General features: G+C 43.3%; 1 protein-coding gene across 2 annotated transcripts in view; it reads left to right on the top strand.

Annotated features, from left to right (window-relative positions):
* Positions 1–18,830, top strand: part of LOC136676532 (serine/threonine-protein kinase BRSK2-like) — a 182,723-nt gene that overhangs the window by 157,600 nt on the left and 6,293 nt on the right. Inside the window, exons 14-19 of one of the 2 annotated variants that reach the window (XM_066653621.1) lie at positions 2,154–2,214; positions 5,869–6,076; positions 8,605–8,653; positions 11,759–11,882; positions 13,283–13,463; positions 14,532–14,621. In XM_066653621.1, coding sequence (XP_066509718.1) covers positions 2,154–2,214; positions 5,869–6,076; positions 8,605–8,653; positions 11,759–11,882; positions 13,283–13,463; positions 14,532–14,621 — 713 coding nt within the window. Of the gene's footprint in view, positions 1–2,153; positions 2,215–5,376; positions 6,077–8,604; positions 8,654–11,758; positions 11,883–13,282; positions 13,464–14,531; positions 14,622–18,830 lie in introns of both variants that reach the window. The other variant, XM_066653620.1, reaches the window with a different exon arrangement.

The following is an 18,830-nucleotide window of genomic DNA, read 5'->3' as shown; positions in this document are numbered from 1 at the left end:
TTTATGGCAACTAGCAATATATCAGTTACTGAATAATAACCTAGGATATAATATGTTTTGGGTTTTAAGGGGTTAAAATATATAGCAATGTACATCACATCATGTTTTCCCATTGGTCTTTAATGACTGAAAGTAAGTGAACATTTCTTCATGAATTTATGATGTGTTACTCGTGGCTAATTAAGACATAGAGAGATAGACATATATATATATATATATATATATATATAGAGAGAGAGAGAGAGACATATATATATATATATATATATATATATATATATATAGAGAGAGAGAGAGAGACATATATATATATATATATATATATATATATATATATATAGAGAGAGAGAGACATATAGAGAGACAGAGAGTGAGAGAGAGAGACATAGAGAGAGAGAGAGAGAGAGAGGAGTAAATGTGTTTGGTGTTGTGATTTTCTGCTCAAGTGATCAGAGACATTTTGGGACTGCTGGATAACACACATTGGAGTAACACGTAATTGATCAGTTTATGGATCAGATGCTTCCTCAGAGTCTGATCTCACGAGCGGGAGTTGACATATTTAATGATGATTTACTGTTTCAATTTCCTCTGGTGACAAACCCCATTGTGTCCACGGCCAATTAAACCCCGGACGCTCTCTGGAGTCGTCCACGTCCACTGTCCAGTGTAAAACTGCGATGAAAGATAAAGGCAGAAGCTAATTGTGAAGGAGATTAAAGGTTTACATCTTACTTACTGTCAGACAGATTACAGTATCTCCAGAAGTGTTTCAGATCAACAAATTGCACATTTCCATCAAACTGGCCATTTAAAAAGAGCAAGGTACACGCTCTGTAGTGTTTACTGCATCACTGAGTAAAGCTGTGGGATTTTATAATAAACAATAACCTCTACTTTAATCAAATAGCAAACAATACAACATTTTTCATTTACTCCTAACTGTAATACAGTATCCTGAGATCAAGAGCAGTGATTATGTTTAAAGTTTTAGGTGTACAAGTACAATTTAAAGTGTTTTTTTATGTAACATATAACTGTAATTCAAAATTCTTTTGTCGTTTTGTGGTAACTGTGGTGTAGTAAAAATCACAATTGTCATTATATTAAACTAAAAATAACTTAAATAAAGTTCAAAAATAATTTAAGTAAGAACGCATGTAAAATATGTTCCGAAATACGGATCCGAAATACGTGAGAGGTTTGGTTTTGATTATTTACGGATGGTGGGTTCGATGTTAGCGATGTACACTTCATTGTTATGCAGCAGTTGCCATAAAATAACAAAAGAATATTTGAAATTTGAATTAGTTTTATGCTACACAAAAATTAAATTTAAATTGTGGGCGGCACAGTGGTGCAGCAGGTAGTGTCGCAGTCACACAGCTCCAGGGGCCTGGAGGTTGTGGGTTCGATTCCCGCTCCAGGTGACTGTCTGTGAGGAGTTGGTGTGTTCTCCCTGTGTCCGCGTGGGTTTCCTCCGGGTGCTCCGGTTTCCTCCCACAGTCCAAAAAACACACGTTGGTAGGTGGATTGGCGACTCCAAAGTGTCCGTAGGTGTGAATGTGTGAGTGTGTGTTGCCCTGTGAAGGACTGGCGCCCCCTCCAGGGTGTATTCCCGCCCTGCGCCCAATGATTCCAGGTAGGCTCTGGACCCACCGCGACCCTGAACTGGATAAGCGGTAACAGATAATGAATGAATGAATGAATAATATTTAAATTGATTAATAAACGTAAGGCAGGTTTAACTGTATTAAACTCATACCGTGATAATGATATTCCCCTCCAGTACTGACTCTTATTATCCACCATTGTAGTAAATGTTACAGAACGTGTAATGATTGATTACACATTAAACATGAAACTATTTTTTCACTCTAACATTACAGTTCAGTTCTTTGAGAGCAAGACATGGAATAGCATTAATGTAAAAGCCTCTCCTTCTGAAATATATCAGCCTTTAAGTAGATTATCTTACTGTAGAGTCCCATTATACAAGGGCTGTTACACTTTAATGGCAACGTCTCTCTGAACAAAACCAGCCACTTTCAGGTTTAATGCCGTTTAGTAAAAAAGCTTAGAAATGTATCTGAGATTGTCAGAGTATTATCACCATGTCTTAACTGTCTCTGTCCAAATCTGTGTTGCATTAGGTCACGGTCCATCAGTGGAGCTTCATCCGGTCTGTCTACCAGTCCACTCAGCAGTCCACGGGTAAGCTCTCCGTCCACACTCGGCTCTGTCTGCCTGGGCCACTCCCAAATCACACTCCCTACCCATTCCCTAGATAGGCACCCTCCAGAGGGGATGATGTCTATCTACAGAATGCGGATGAATGGATAACTCATTGCTATCACAGTCTCTGTTTATGCCTGAGGCATGCAGAGGAACTATGCATTCCCTTCCATTTTATAATATTACATTATAAAAAAATATCAGTCTGTAGAGATTACTTATTGTCTCGGTTCCTTGGATTACGGTTCCATTTCACTCCTGTATCTGAAGACTATGCATTGGTTTCTATATTCTGATTAATTTGTCGTGGAATAAAAATACGTAGAATGTAATAAACATTGGATTTTAAACCTAACCTTAACCATGAATTGCTATTGGTTTTTATCAACATCTAGGAAGTCAGTCTAGTGCCATTTAAAGGGTCCGTGTTATTAAGTTATGAGGCGTTCTTCATCCTGTACTGCTATTTTTGAATTTTGAATACAGGGCAGCCAATCAGAACAGAGATAATTAACACATAACATAATCTCAAAGCATTACACAATGGTCATGTGAAATAAACGATGGCTGATTTGCTTCATAATTTAATACACAGAGTTTGAGATTGGGAATAAGTATGTGAGAAAATGGAGGAAGTTAGCCCACCAGGCCGCCCTCTCTCAGATTAGTCAACACTGGCTGATTTGCACGGGGCACAGCCTTTGTCCTGCGGGCCGCGCAAACAAAGCTAGCCTGCTGAACTGCTGAGAGATTTATCCGATTTGCATTAGCAGCCTGCGACTCTGGGAATACGGAACCGTGAGGAGAGCACGAGTTACGTCTGTAAACGATGTCATCCTGCCGTCTCAGAGAAGAGAGAAGGGGCTTTTTTTTTATTAACTGCACTCTATGCCAAAGACTTCAAAGCCAGCTTTCCAGTAGCCAAACGGTGTGGATTATTAGCCATGCTCCAGGCCCAGGTTTTCATCTAAAACACTGGTAATGCAGTGAAATTGCTGCCTGCCTCTGCTAATAGAGCACGCATTACTGCAAGTGCAGTCAGAAAGCAATGCCCAGCATAATTAGCACTAATCTATTTTTCATTCAGGGGATTGTAGCCCTGAGACGCTGGAAGCCTCGGTTGCTAATGGCTCGGTAAAATCTGAAAATCCCACTTCCCTTACTTACAGTAGGGCTTCGGCTGGATCCAGCTTTTACAGTTGACTTGTTTGAACTGGCTAACCGATTACAAATCCACCACTAAGTCTTCCCAATATGCTGCCTTTGAGTTACGCGAGTGAATTCCCCGCAGGATTCTGCCCAAAGCCTGCTTTGAATCCGCTCTGATCAAATATTCTAAAAGTCTGAAATATTCTGCTGCCTCATACCTACTGCAGTGTGTTCCGCACAGACGGGGGGACGGATAAAAGACGGCTTTTGTACCAAGCTCGTAGGGAAACGGGGGCCTTTGAGTTACTCTGTCAAAAACTCAGCAGTTACAGCCAAGCCCTGATAGCCTGCACTTCACGGAAACACCGATTTTACAGCATGCTTCTAAAAAAATGCTTTTGATCTTATTTTCTAGTATTTTAGCTTTTACCGTACTGTTCAGAAGGTTGGAACCGCTTCTCATACACACACACACACACACACACACACACATATATATATATATATATATATATATATATTGTTACTGTGAAAGATCTCTGTCAGCACTTAAAAGATAATATTTAAATATTTAATTTTAGATGTTTAACACGGTAGCTTCAGTTTTTTGGGCATGTTGCTCACCTGGAGACTTTATGAAATATTTTGGATATTAATGTAGCTTCGGACATCATTCACAATGTTATACAGCTTTCACGATCATTGTTTTAAAATCACTAATAATTCGTAAGGACTAGCCTTAATGAATTAAAACATATTCAATGATCAGCCTTAACATTAGGACACTTACTGTCCATTCTCTCAGCTCCGCAATTACAGACTGGAGTCCCATCTGTTGCTCTGTATACACGGCTTGCCCCTTTCACCCTGTTCTTCAGTGGACAGGAGTACCAAAGAGCAGGTACGATTTGGATGGAGGATCATTCTAAGTGCTGCAGTGACACTGATGTGGTGGTGGTGGTGGTGTGTTAGTGTGTGTTGCACTGGTACAAGTAGATCAGACACAGCAGTGGCTGCTGGAATTTTTAAAGCCCTCAGTGTCACTGCTGGACGGAGAATAGTCCACCAAACCAAACGTATCCAGCCGGCAGCATCCTGTGTCCACTGATGAAGGACTAGAGGGCGAGTGTAGAATCAAGGAGGTGGTCATGATGTTAGGGGTTGATCGGTGTATGTATCTACAACCAATTCATCATTCCTAACTTCTGAGCAGTAGCTTTAGCGCAGCGTTGTTGATATGTTTTTAAAATGTTCGGAATATGACGTGAAGTCTGTACTTGCGCCATGGTTTCCGTACGTTACTCGGACAGAGGCTTATCACCCAGCCAGAGTTTAGAGTTAGAGTCATTAGGTTCCACAACATCTTCATGTCATCTCCCAAGAAGCAGAACCTCAAATCTGCGCTCAGCTATTGTTGTGAATGAACCGTTTTTGATTGAGTTTAATGAGGCTTTTAGCCTTTTCAGTGAAATAAGTTCAGCACAAACAGCAAATATTAATAACAAACAATGATTCTGACAATAGCGTAGAGTTCTGACTCATGAAATACTGCTCACGTGTGGCACATGCCCATGTCCTGCTTGCTCGGTCACTTGTGGCGGTCTTTCTAACAAAGACCTGGAGCTTTTTTTCTTTTTATGTTGCGGCTGGTGTATGTGGCTGCTTTTCTTGCTTCAAGAACACTGGAAATGCTGCACATTTTCTTTCCATGGTCCTTGTTGCCTTTCGGCTGGTTGTGCTAATGGCATGTTTTTTTTTTCTTTCTTCCCTTCTTTCTTTTTTCTGCACTCTCCCCTCCCTCCATCGCTCCACATCTTCGCTGGCTTGTCCACCATCCATTCATGTGTGTGTGCGTACCTGTGCCGCGGTGGGTGCTAAACTCTGGCCGCGCGTGTGCTGCTTTTACGCCACGTGCTGCCGCGTGTGTGCCGTACGTTTGTGTATGGGATGTATTGGCTGATGCTGATGCTGCATGTGGTGCTGCCGTCCCAGCCGGTGCGGCGCTTTTTCGTGCCCCCACAATCCTCTGAGCTCACACAGTCACCCAACCACAGCCCTTCGCACTCGCCCCGGGCCAACGGCACAGGCCACCACCCGCCCTCCCCCTTCCAGCCAAAGACAGGAGCCCTGCAGCCCAGCAACAAAACACAGACCCTTCCAGCAAAGCCCAAATTTGCAGAAAAGCCCCTCCAGAGCACCAGGTCCAACCCCCTCCCCAGCACCACGCCTACACCTTCAACCGTCAAATCAGAGCCCTCCACGCCGTCCACACCCACCCGGCCCATTCCTCCACCCATCCCCAACAGCCCGAAGGTGCGCAGGCCGCCCCTCACCGTCCCACCCAAGCTCTCCGTCCCGCTCTCTCAGACGCCGCCGCTCTCACCCGTCCGGCTGCATCCCCACCATCACCACCACCACCACCACCACCACCTGCACCCGCTGGCCGGGACTGACCACAACGGCAAATCTACCCCCACTGTACAGGTCACGCCCCACCCCTCCCCCCGGGGCAGCCCCCTCCCTACTCCCAAGGGGACGCCCGTGCACACGCCCAAGGAGAGCCCAGCTGGGACCCCCAGCCCCACGCCGCCACCCAGCCCCTCCATCGGCGGCATGCCCTGGAGGACGCGCCTCAACTCCATCAAGAACAGCTTCCTCGGCTCGCCGCGTTTCCACCGCAGAAAACTGCAAGGTACAGACCAGGAGACCAAGCAGGAAAGCAGCAATCTGATGAGCTAATGTCCATCTTTAATCTCGTACGGTCAGACAGCCAAGACATGTTCCTGCCTTACTTGAACAATCTTATTCTCACCCAGTTTTTCAATTCTGGTTTTAACCTGCCCTCGCCCACTTCGCCTCGCCACTTCCCTCAGTGGAATCCCAGACACCATCTTAAGGGTCTTTCCATTTTAGTATGGACTGAAGTAAAGTGTGTTTAAAGCTCCCTCGTAGCAGCAAGGGAACAAACCAACACTGATGTCCAATTAGAAACATAACTTGTCTAGAATGCATTGCGATGTGAAACAGTTCTCATAACAACAGCGAAAACAATGTTGGACAAAGCAGTTACAATCTATATTGTAATTTAAATATACATAGATCCTCCTCTTTTACTACGAGTGGCCACTTGTGTGATGTAGATGCTATTCTCTTTCGAAGTGTGCAAGGGCAAGTGAATATCAGAACTGAAACACAGCTTCAGATATGAGACTCTGTGGCCTACACTCTCAGAAAAACTGTCACTGTGGTGGTACCCCCAAGGATATTCAGTACTTTTACTTAGGGCTCATATTTGTACCATATTCTATATTTATTGTAGATTTTTAAATTGTGTTGATTTCATTTCATTTCCCAATGTCCCTTCCAGGAGTTATTTTATTTTATTTTACACAGTTCTGTAATCAAACCATACAAGAAGAGAATGTACCATAAGGAAACACAACTGGACTTTAACCCCGCATTTAATCTGTTTGTACCTTAAGTGAACAACAATGTACTGTACAGTACCTTTATTTCTGAGAGTGTATTGATCTCTGAAAAACACATTGCATAATTTTTTAAAGCCTGGATATCAGTCACATTTCTGTGTGTTTTTTATGCACCACTTAAGCAATCCTGCACTGTAAAAAATGTATTGTAAATTTTACAGTAAAATACTGGCAGCAGCGTTCCCAGGCATTTACCATATTTTTAAAGGAACACTACTGTATTTCAAATTTACAGCATATTACTGTAACTGAATAATACAATAATTTACTGTAAATACTGCGATTTACAGTAAAATACTGGCAGCAGGGTTCCCAGGCATTTACTGTATTTTTACAGGAATACTACTGTATTTAAAATTTACAGCATATTACTGTAATTGAATAATACAATAATTTACTGTAAATACTGTGATTTACAGTAAAATACTGGCAGCAGAGTTCCCAGGCATTTACTGTATTTTTACAGGAACACTACTGTTTTTCAAATTTACAGCATATTACTGTAACTGAATAATACAATAATTTACTGTAAATAGTGCGATTTACAGTAAAATACTGGCAGCAGAGTTCCCAGCCATTTACCGTATTTTTACAGGAACACTTCTGTATTTCAAATTTACAGCATATTACTGTATTTGAATAATACAATAATTTACAGTAAATACTGTGATTTACAATAAAATGCTGTAGCAAACTTGCTGTAAATTTACAGCAATTTTTTACAGTGTGGCTGCAAACAGTAAACAGGTTTAAGCAGTTACTTAGAATCAATGTGTTATGATAATTCTCAAAAAAATCATAGTGTACTATGATGTCTCTATGTTTTACATTCATTTGTGTTGTGTGTAACCTTTAGTTATGCAATATGTATGATGTTAATTTGTGGGTTATGACATAAGTTTGCAGCTTCAGTGGAAAACACAAAAGAAAATTAAGAGACAACATGTCTTGGCTTGTCTGAGCTTATGGTAAAGGGTAACGTATGAATGGAATCTTTTGAACATCTGTAAACAACATATTACAATGTAACCAAATGGACCAGGCAGATATGCTTTGTTAGCTGATTTCTGTAGATTTGTATTCATTCCCTGTCCGCGGCTTTACCCGGGGGAATTCGCTCAGGTCTGTGATCTGTAATCAGAGCCTAAAAGCTAATGCTATTACCAGCTTTATCTGATATCACATCAGTAGTTATGATAATGAAACCTCTATAAGTATCTTCCTTAACCTCTAGCTGTAGAGAGAGTCTGCTCTCTCTCTCTCTCTCTCTCTTTCTCTTGCTCTCTCTCCCTCTCTCTCTTGCTCGCTCTCTCTCTCTCTCTCTCTCTTGCTCTCGCTCTCTCTCTCTCTCTCTTGCTCTCTCTCCCTCTCTCTCTTGCTCGCTCTCTCTCTCTCTCTCTCTCTCTTGCTCTCGCTCTCTCTCTCTCTCTCTTGCTCTCTCGCTCTCGCTCTCTTTCTCTCTCTCTCTCACGCTCTCTCTCTCTTTCTCTCTCTCTCTCTCTCTCTCTCTCTCTCTCTCTCTCTCTCTGGAGAGGGAAGATTGGGTGCACTGATAGCAGGGAATGCTGATAAGCTCTAAAGGTTCAGAATAATTAGCCGTGCTTTATCAGCAGTCTCTGCAGGTAGCGCCTCCAAGACCCTGGTCTCTTTGGCTTTACCCTGTGATGTATGATGATTTGCTCCGTGTTTCATAGCCCATCTCATGCCTAAGCTCTGTCTCTTTTTTTCGCAGTGCCCACGCAAGAGGAAATGTCCAGCCTAACACCAGAGTCTTCCCCTGAGTAAGTTACAGCGCGCTTAATGCACTCCTCCTTTATCAACCAATTACAAAGAGTTCTAAGTGCACCACCCCCAAGAGCACATTCATCAGCCCCTCGGCACCGGACCGACTCAGCCTCGCATACTCAAAGCCTGACTGCGGCTCCCGAAACATATCTCACTTTAACAGATACGCCAAAGTTCAGAGTGGAAGCCACTTTAAACCGCGGCGAATTGAAAGCAGAGGCTTAACCATGGCCTTGGTTTTATTGATGGCGACATTATCAGGGACTTGCTCTACATTAATATTGCAGTGTTTTTGTTCCACTTGCTTAGCTTCGCAGCCATGTTCCAGGCGTCTGATGGGGAGCAGCTTTCGCAGGGCATCCTCTGTTTTTTGGGAAAAGCAGAGCTCCATGGTCTGGCCTAGATAAGCACGCTGTGTGGCAGAATCCCAGCATGCTTCACAGTTAAAAATGGAGGGAGAAATGAGCCGTGCATCAGCCCTCAGACCTCAAACCACAGGGCTGTGACTGACCTCCCCCCACAGGCTTTTATTTAATATGAAACACACGCGGTTCACTTTCTTTAACGCTTTCAAATCTGTCGTTTGTCACTAGTGAATTGAGCTACAATTGTGGGCATAGACATAATTTGTGCCCAAACATATTCTACACTGAGCAGTCACTGGATTAGGAACACCTACCTTGTCTCTGCGCTCATTGTCCATATTAATTAGCTCCACTGATCATACTGTAGTCCATCTATGTCCAGTTTCTCTGCATACTTATCAGTGGATAAAGATGCTGTCGACTGGATAGTTTTGGTGGACTATTCTCAGCCTAGCAATGACACCGAGGGCTTTAAAAACTCCAGCAACACTGCTGTGTCTGATCCACTTGTATCAGCACGACGCTAGGGGTGGGCGATATGGCCCTAAAATGATATCACAATATTTCAGGGTATTTCGGCGATAACAAGGGTCCCTACTCCTAATGTCTAGACTCTGTTCTGTTCTGTGTGCCATTGGAACTGTGTTCTGTGGAGTGTTTGAGTCGTAAAGATCTAAGTCCTAGCTCTGTGATGTCAGTCAGTGCTGTCAATCAAGCGCAGAGTCATCAACTGACTGCATATTAAGTGGATACGCAGCTGATAATCAGGCTGTTTTCTTTATCATGTTTTGCATAGGTTTACTGATTCAGATAAGAATGTTGCAATCATATAATCACAAGCCTCAGATTAGATGCCTCTTGTTTCCTAACACTTGTGACAGTGTCCTCCAGAGGCAGTCATTCGTAGCCCTAGGGTTCTCCTTCATCTGTGCCTTATTACTTTGTGTTAGTCACTGTTGGTTGTATTGAGTATCTGCTCATCTCAGTGCGACCAGAGCCTGCACGGATGTCTGTTACATCACACGACTGGGCATTTAGCGCTCACCTCCAAACAAGTTTTTACTCTTACAGCCTTTCCTTTGTCACTTACTTTTTTGATTATTGTAATGCCACTGTACAACGTATTAATACATGGTTCAATAATATAGAAAAACCAGGTGAAGTCAAACTGATCTGTGTTTATTTACGTGTGATTTAGACTACGGCCATTTGGCTGTGGTGAGATCAGTGGTTGATGTAGATGTAGGTTGTAGACCAATAGCAGTCTAACACATTTAAAGCTGTATATATCTGCACACAGTGTGTGATGGTGAAAAAAAGGTTAAATCAGTGCTAAAAATGTGCTGGAAATCCTGGCTGGATCGGTTTTTCACATCTAGGGCTGGGTAATTAATCGAAAATGAAACAAAATCGACATTCAGATCTATATCGATTATATCATTCATTCATTATCTGTAACCCTTATCAAGTTCAGGGTCACGGTGGGTCCAGAGCCTACCTGGAATCATTGGGCACAAGGCGGGAATACACCCTGGAGGGGGCGCCAGTCCTTCACAGGGCAACACACACACACATTCACACCTACGGACACTTTTGAGTCGCCAATCCACCTACCAACGTGTGTTTTTGGACTGTGGGAGGAAACCGGAGCACCCGGAGGAAACCCACGCAGACACAGAGAGAACACACCACACTCCTCACAGACAGTCACCCAGAGGAAACCCACGCAGACACAGGGAAAACACACCACACTCCTCACAGTCACCCGGAGGAAACCCACACAGACACAGGGAAAACACACCACACTCCTCACAGACAGTCACCCGGAGGAAACCCACGCAGACACAGAGAGAACACACCACACTCCTCACAGACAGTCACCTGGAGGAAACCCACATGGACACGGGGAGAACACACCAACTCCTCACAGACAGTCACCCGAAGCAGGAATCGAACCCACAACCTCCAGGCCCCTGGAGCTGTGTGACTGCGACACTACCTGCTGCGCCACCGTGCCGCCCTTATCGATTATATCAATTATTTTTATTCTGTTATGTCTCCGCTGTGTGTTTAGGTACTGGCCCTTTAAAATCAAGCTACCAAGCTGTAGTCATGTGATTCTGCCCCTATCTGCTACATGGATGCAACCTAAATGCTGAGGCCGCCCAACGACTCAAGCAGCTAGTACCACGGAAAAACACAGCGTCTGTTGTTTGGACGTTCTGTGTTTGATTATAATTCAAGTCAAATGTAAACGCTGAGAAAAAACGAGAGAAAACAAGCTCCCAGCAACATTAGTAAAAATATCCCATATTTCATACTAGAGCATATTTACAGTATCAGCCTCGACACTGAACTACGAGGGTCAACAACAAAAAAATCGTTCATTAATCGTAATCGTGGTAAAATGCTGAATTAATCGTGATATTGATTTGCACTCATATCGCCCAGCAGTATTCCCATCCCAAAAAGAGGACATGCCTGGGGAAAAGAGCCTATCACAACACATTGTCTTGTTGTGTTATAGTGTTTTAAGGTGTGTTACAGTGTGTTAGCGAGTTACAGTTAGCCACAGTTAGTGAGTTCGATTTTTTTTTTGCCTTGTCTTTCTGATGTGGGCAAAACCAGCCACTCAGAACTCTCACGGGTTTTCTTTAGGAGTCACTGCATACACAGGACACACTGCACGACCCACTGCACTGAATTTATCCTCTCCTCTCTTGATTCCTTTTCCAGACTGGCCAAGAAGTCTTGGTTTGGTAATTTCATCAATTTGGAGAAAGAGGAGCAGATCTTCGTGGTGATCCAGGACAAACCTCTGAGTTCCATCAAAGCAGACATTGTCCACGCCTTCCTCTCAGTAAGTCTCAGAGTTAATGTGTGTGGGTTATAGTGGGCCCAGAGCCTTGCTGGAATCACCGGGTGCATTGTAGGAACACACCCTGGACAAGGACACTTTCACCCAGCCTCAAACACTCACACTTTGCATAGCCGTTCCTCCAACATGCATCTGTAGACTGTGGGAAGAAACCAGGGCATCTGGAGGAAACCCATGCAGGCACAAGAAGAACACACACAACACCTCAAAGACAGTGAGAATCAAAGCCAGGTCCCGAGACCCTGGAGCTGTGTGGCAGTGAAGTGAAGTGTCTCTTAATAAATAAATAACGTGTACCTACTGGTTGTTTTAAATAGCACTATATCAATAAAGAGTGGTCTTCTGAATGTCAAGGTTAAAGCCAATTGTGTTGATAGCAGCTTTTCTGATTCACACCCAGATGTGCGTAGAGTCTGAATAAATAAGGCGTGTGATGTGTGATGAGTCGTCCTCGTCCTGTGGTTAATCCTCTGCGTCCTTGAGAGGAAGATGTGATACCGGTTCTGTAGCTACAGTGAATGCAGCTGTGGTTCTTAAGCTTGGGCAGTTTTGTTTCTATAGTAAATAGTCTTTCCTACAGAGCTACTGTAAATACTCGTTTAAATGTAGCAATATATAATATGTCATATGCATTTAATCATCTCACCTGTCACCTACGCTATGAGACTTAACCCCTTGAACCCCAGGCTTATTATTCCGTTAATATGTTGAGAGTTATTATTCAGTAAATGCTATAAATTATTCATTGTATGAAGAAATATGTTACAAAGCTGTGAGTGTGAGGAAGTGAAGCGTGAAGCCGCGTACATAGCCTAAGGGTCTGACGGGGTTGTAGTCTATATATTGGAAATGCTTACCTATAATAACTGTGGATTAAATATTTTTATTTAATAAATTATTTGCCTCCAGGACTTTGTTGTGAAGCGTCTGGAAATGAATCTCTTCTCAGATGATTCTAATGGATATTAACCCTCATTGCCTCACTTTTTTAGTGATATATTCTGAGCCTTTTTTCTTGAAACCCACTGGTATGAATGCGTGGTTACACTGGGCCAAATAATGGATCAGCGAGTGGAGTTGATGCTGTGTGAGATGTTTTCTGTCACTGTGTACAGAAGCACTGTGCTGCCCACCAAGGCCCACCAGTCCCTCACAGGACATCACACACTCACAACTGTGGACAATTTCACCCACTCACCCATGCACCTGGAGGAAACCCATGCAGATACAGGGAGAACACCCCAAACTCTCACAATTTTGCTTTTCTTTTGGAATTATTTATTGATATTTTATTAATTTGCTGAAGTCACTCTTTAATAAAAGCGTTAATGAAAGTCTGGCTCTTCCTCCTTCTCCTCCTCCTCCTCCTCCTCCTCTCTCAGATCCCCAGCCTCAGTCACAGTGTTGTGTCCCAGACGAGTTTCCGGGCCGAGTACAAATCCACCGCTGGACCCACCGTCTTCCAGAAACCGGTCAAGTTCCAGGTGGACATCACCTACACGGAGAGCACATCAGCCACCAAGGAGAATGGCATCTACTCCGTCACCTTCACCCTGCTCTCAGGTAACCAGGACGACAGCAAGTGGCTGTGGTGAAGTCATCAGTAGATATGTAGTCAATCTCTAAGAGTGGGGGAGCCTCCCTCCATCCTCCCACAGCTGAAAAAATCACTCCATCCTCCACCAAACAGTCTCCCTCCATCCTCCCACAGCTCAGAAAATCACTCCATCCTCCACCAAACAGTCTCCCTCCATCCTCCCCCAGCTCAGAACCTTCCTCCATCCTCCACCAAATCAGTCTCCCTCCATCCTCCCCCAGCTCAGAACCTTCCTCCATCCTCCACCAAATCAGTCTCCCTCCATCCTCCCCCAGCTCAGGGTCTTTCTCCATACCCCCAACCTGCTCAGAACCTCTCTCCACCACCACACCACCCCCCAAACTCAGAACGTCCCTCCATCCTCCCCCAGTTTGCGCAGAGCCTTAAAATAGTCACACTGCTCAGGGCTGCACTGGAAAAGATTCAAGTAAAAAAAAGCCTCCTGGTAATCATTCCTCATTTTCAACCCGCTGTGTTTCAAAGGACAATCCCTCCCACTTCTCTCTCTCTCTGTCTCTCGCTCTCTCTCTCATTCTCCTCTCTCTCTTTCTTTCTCTCTTCTCTCTCTGCTCTCTCTCTCTCTCTCTCTCTCTCTCTCTCATTCTCATTCTCCTCTCTCTGCTCTCTCTCTCTCTCTCATTCTCATTCTCCTCTCTCTCTCTCTCTCTCGTTCCCTGATTTTTGTACACCCCCCCCCCCAATATAGAACATTGTCTAAGGGAGAATTCCTTTCCGTAAGCCCCTAAAGTTAATGTGTATCAGAAAAAGCGCCGGCAGCAAACACACCATAAAATTGACCATGATCCCATTAGTCTTTATGAGGCTGTTGCTAAGGGGAATAAACCTGAGATGCAACAGCATAAAATGTACATTCATTTCATTAGTCAGAACTACAGCCTTTTTGCGAAAGAATCACGGCTGTATAACAAGCAGCCGTTAAGTGGCTCTGAAATGGTGTGTGTGTGTGTGTGTGTGTGTGTGTGTGTGTGTGTGTGTGTGTGTGTGTGTTTGCGGTCATGTTCATATTCCGCCAGGTCCCAGTCGGCGTTTCAAGCGAGTGGTGGAGACGATTCAGGCTCAGTTGTTAAGTTCACACGAGCAGCCGGCCGTCCAGCAGCTGTCCGGTGAGCAGTCCCTCCGCCAGCACACATCGCCAGCGCTTTCACTTTCTCCCTCTTTCTCTCTTTCTTTCTCACTTTCTCCTGCTTTCCAACACCACAGCATCTTCCACATGCATGGCGCCCAGCCCACCATGGTCCGGCACTTTTGACCACAGCGCACACACTCTCACCAGGGTCAAATCAGGGCGTCTGGTGTCGACATCGTTACAGTGAGAGGAGACCCCTTTAAGTTCTTATATCCACCTCAGACATTGAACGGAACATTTGTATTTTCATAAACAAATACGCATTTAAAACATGAAGAACCATAACATTTCAAAGTAGGTGTAGAGCTTTAAGACAACCAGGTGGAATTCATTACTGGAGCAGGAGGAGGGAGCCTCAGATCATGATGTACTTCACAGCAGGTGCAGTGTTCCTGGGATTACCAGCGCAAACACATTTACTGCAAATACGATGAGTGAAGTGATGTCTAAAGCTTTCTGGTTTCATTTGTTTGATTAGAGCAGAGGAAATGTATTTCAAATGTAAGAGATAGTTCATATGCTGAAGTGGATATATTCCCCAGAGTATTGTCTCCCTCTCACTGTTTGTGTTGGACTTCAGATGTTTTCACCACAATAGTTGAGACATTTTTATTGGAGCATCTTTACAGAGACTGCTGATGAGGGTAATAGGAAAAGGTAAATATCTAAAGATAATTACACAGCTGTCACTAATTCTCATCCACACACACACACACACACACACACACACAGACACACACACACACACACACACACACACATGAAGAGTAATGCAAACACACACTTTCAAAATACAGAGATATTGGAAATGCATATTAGACCTCAGCAAAGAGCACTGCACTGAACAGCCCTTGCAAATGCTCTCTCTCTCTCTCTCTCTCTCTCTCTCTCATATATATATATATATATATATATATATATGCACACACACAGCACCTAAGTATAGTGTGTCAGTCTAATGAAAGGATGTATATATATGAATCCTCTGAGCGCAGGTTATAGTTCTGATGGGCTACACTCTGGGTCCACTAGGGGAATGAAGGACAGAATCTAAAAAAAAAAAAGAGAGGAATTCCCTTTTGTTCTTTACCTCTATCTCTGTCTCATCTCATGGCTGTGCTTGTGACCTGTGCTTGTGGCAAAGCGCCTGATAACAGCTCCCTCTAATGGCCACAGACACAAAAGACATTCACTCTACAGTCTGCAACATTAGGGAATTTTCTCACGGATTTCAGCAGCTGTCTGTTTCTTAACAAACAAATGAGGTGACCCCTTATGATTGATGGACTATAATTAAGGACTTTTTAACATAATGATTGTAATATAAACAGTGCCCTTGAATGTTACATCAGCTTGTGAAGGACATAAAGGCCTGGCTTTTTTAAATCTAGTTTAAATTGTAAAGCTAATGTTATTTCAGTGTTAAGCCCTACTCAGACTTGACTTCGGTGTAGTCTGAGAACAACTGGCTGGTAACATCTGAGGTTACAGTGATAATTCAGACATAAATGATAAATAAGTACATTTACGCTTGTCAAATTGTAGAGACAAGTTTGATATGTGGAGTTTACTAGCATAGCTAACATGTTGCCAACAACTGATAGAAGAGTGTAGCTAGGAGCTAGCACTGTGAAAACTGCATAGCTGTATCATAACACACACTTGCCCCAAACTTTATCAACTTGCAAAGTAATAAAAGACTTGACTGCCTGGTTCTGATGTTGTGCAACATATGTTTAACACTGGCAAACCAACATCAGCGGAGCTAGACCTTCAGTTTCATAAAGGTCAAAAACGCTATCAGTCTTTCCGCTAACTCCGGCCGTCCCCTAATTCCGGCCACTGCCGTATATGGTGCAATTCCGCTCTCTCTCTTCGCCAATCGCATTGGGTTAAACTATAAAACGTAAGATCAAGCCTTAGTAGGGCATTTAAACATAGACAAAGTCTTGCAAGAAATCACACATCTAAACAATGTTTAAGTATCTCTAACAGTGTTGTAATTCTTTGTGTGCAAAACTGCATGTGGAACACAACACATTTCCATTTTCACGACAGATATTTCCCTCAGTGTAAAAGTTAGCTTAGCGGTTAGCTTCCTTTTCTCTGAGGGGAAAATCTACCGCCATTGTAATCCTTACATGTAGAGTACGGATACCAACACAGGACAAACGTAATCTCATTGTGAACCTCACAAAACCACTGAATGTGGTGGCAACTGTCTCGTTTGACTGTCACAAGCAGGGAAGGTGGCCGAAGTTAGCGGGCGCTAGTAATCTTAGCAGTATTGGCACCTACTTAAACAAAAGCGTTTATATCTAAAAACATATTTTCTTTCAAAGTCAAGCAAGTCTTGGACATTAATCTACACATATTTGTCTCCTGAAAAGTTGATTTGAGTGAGTAAAGTACTTCTATTTATTTACAGTTAGCTAAGATTTCCAATATTGTAATTAAAGTGGCTGGAACTTGGGGGTAACTACGCTACATATGTGCAGCTATGCTAACTTTTAAACGTCCCTTTAGGGGACTTTCCCATTTAATTGAAAGTCATTTTAAAGTCATTTTGAATAAACTTTTAGTTTAGCTCAGCCTTTTAATTTTGAAGTGTACCAAGTGCCTAAAATGTTCTCTAATTGTGAAAATGACACCTATGTAATTTCTAAAGCTGTTTTAGCATTAAGCTAATTCCTGTACACGGCAATAATTTGACCATTCTAATTTAAACACAGACATATATAATTAGCAAAGAATTTAGCTCGTATGAAGAGATTTTACTCAAACTCAAACTACAGTAAAGAGAGCACCTGTGATTAATAACGATGCTAACATGTAAGGCTTCTGTACGTCTCCTGAAGGCCTAACCAAGTGTAGAGCTAACGTGAGTGTGATGATTAAGCAAGTAGTTTTCATAATTATAATTCTTCTCAGTTTGAAGCTCACTGCAAAATAAAGGGCCAGCCTTTGTCCAGTTAACCACACTATGTCGACCCTGTGTAAAAAAGTCAGTACCTGATTCTAAAACCTGTGTGTCTGTAAAAATGGAGGGAGGTGATATCAGGAGCCATAGACGTGCACTCACTTCTTTCCCCCACCTGTCACTGGCTGGACCCCTTCCCCCCCGGCACTCATGAGGCTTCCACTGACCGCAGATGATGATGATGTGATGGATGAGTGAATGAATGGCATGAGAGCTGAACTGACCACTGCTTAACAGGATGGCACAGACACGCTGCAGCAGCATGGAGCGCTCGGGGAACCGACCCTATCACCCTATCAACTCCACAGGAGATATCAGTCACAAATGTCACCATGAGAAAAGTGATTGATCTGTACTGTGCAGAAGCCTTAGTCTAGGCCAGTGTCAGTGAAAGGGGAAGTCCACTGATTTTTTAACCCATAAATTGTTGAGTAACTGGATGGTAAAGTTCCCTTGGTTTGGAAATATTTACCAATCCACTATTAGATTTTTGCAGAGCACAGATACAAAGCGTTAAACAGATGCGATTTATACCGGACTGAGGCTGCTGCACGGTGCTGTATCTCACACAGTATATGTCTATGTCTAATATAAACAGGGAGTTTATAACTTACTCATCATTGTTCTGACAGGGAAACATTCCAAGGGTGGTAAGACGTTTCTCTAATTCATGGTCAAGTTACCACACTTTTATTTTGTCTGTATCTCTAGTCCACAGAATGCTGAACACTCTGTGTGTGTGTGTGTGTGTGTGTGTGTGTGTGTGTGTGTATGCGCTCTCTCCTCTCACTCATCTAATTTATGGATGTTTAAGGTCTGAGATCCCGAGCAGCAGCAGTAGGACAGATCGGCCCTCATGCATACTTCATGCTGTTTTTCGAGCTCGCTTTAATTCTTGCGTCATTCTGCTGTAGGTTGCACTGAGCAGGTGTTGCGTCTGAGTCAGACGAGTCAAAATAGAAACTTCCAGTGATTCATCGTCAAACGGCCTGGTTACGTTTTAAACAGACCTTGTGCTTGATCTTCTGCTGGATTTGAATGCCATTTCTTTACAGTATTTCAGCCGCTAGTACGACCAGGAACTAATGGCAGAAGCCCATGCTCAGATGTTCTTTCTTTCATGTTGCTCAGAAGGGACATCCACTGCAGGATTCAAAGACGGCAGCAGATGCCAGAGGCCGAGGGCTTTAGAAGAGAATAGTTAAC

Source organism: Hoplias malabaricus, chromosome X2 (assembly GCF_029633855.1).
Source record: "Hoplias malabaricus isolate fHopMal1 chromosome X2, fHopMal1.hap1, whole genome shotgun sequence".
In the NCBI taxonomy this organism is placed as follows: domain Eukaryota; kingdom Metazoa; phylum Chordata; class Actinopteri; order Characiformes; family Erythrinidae; genus Hoplias; species Hoplias malabaricus.
This window is presented reverse-complemented; position numbering and strand designations above follow the sequence as displayed.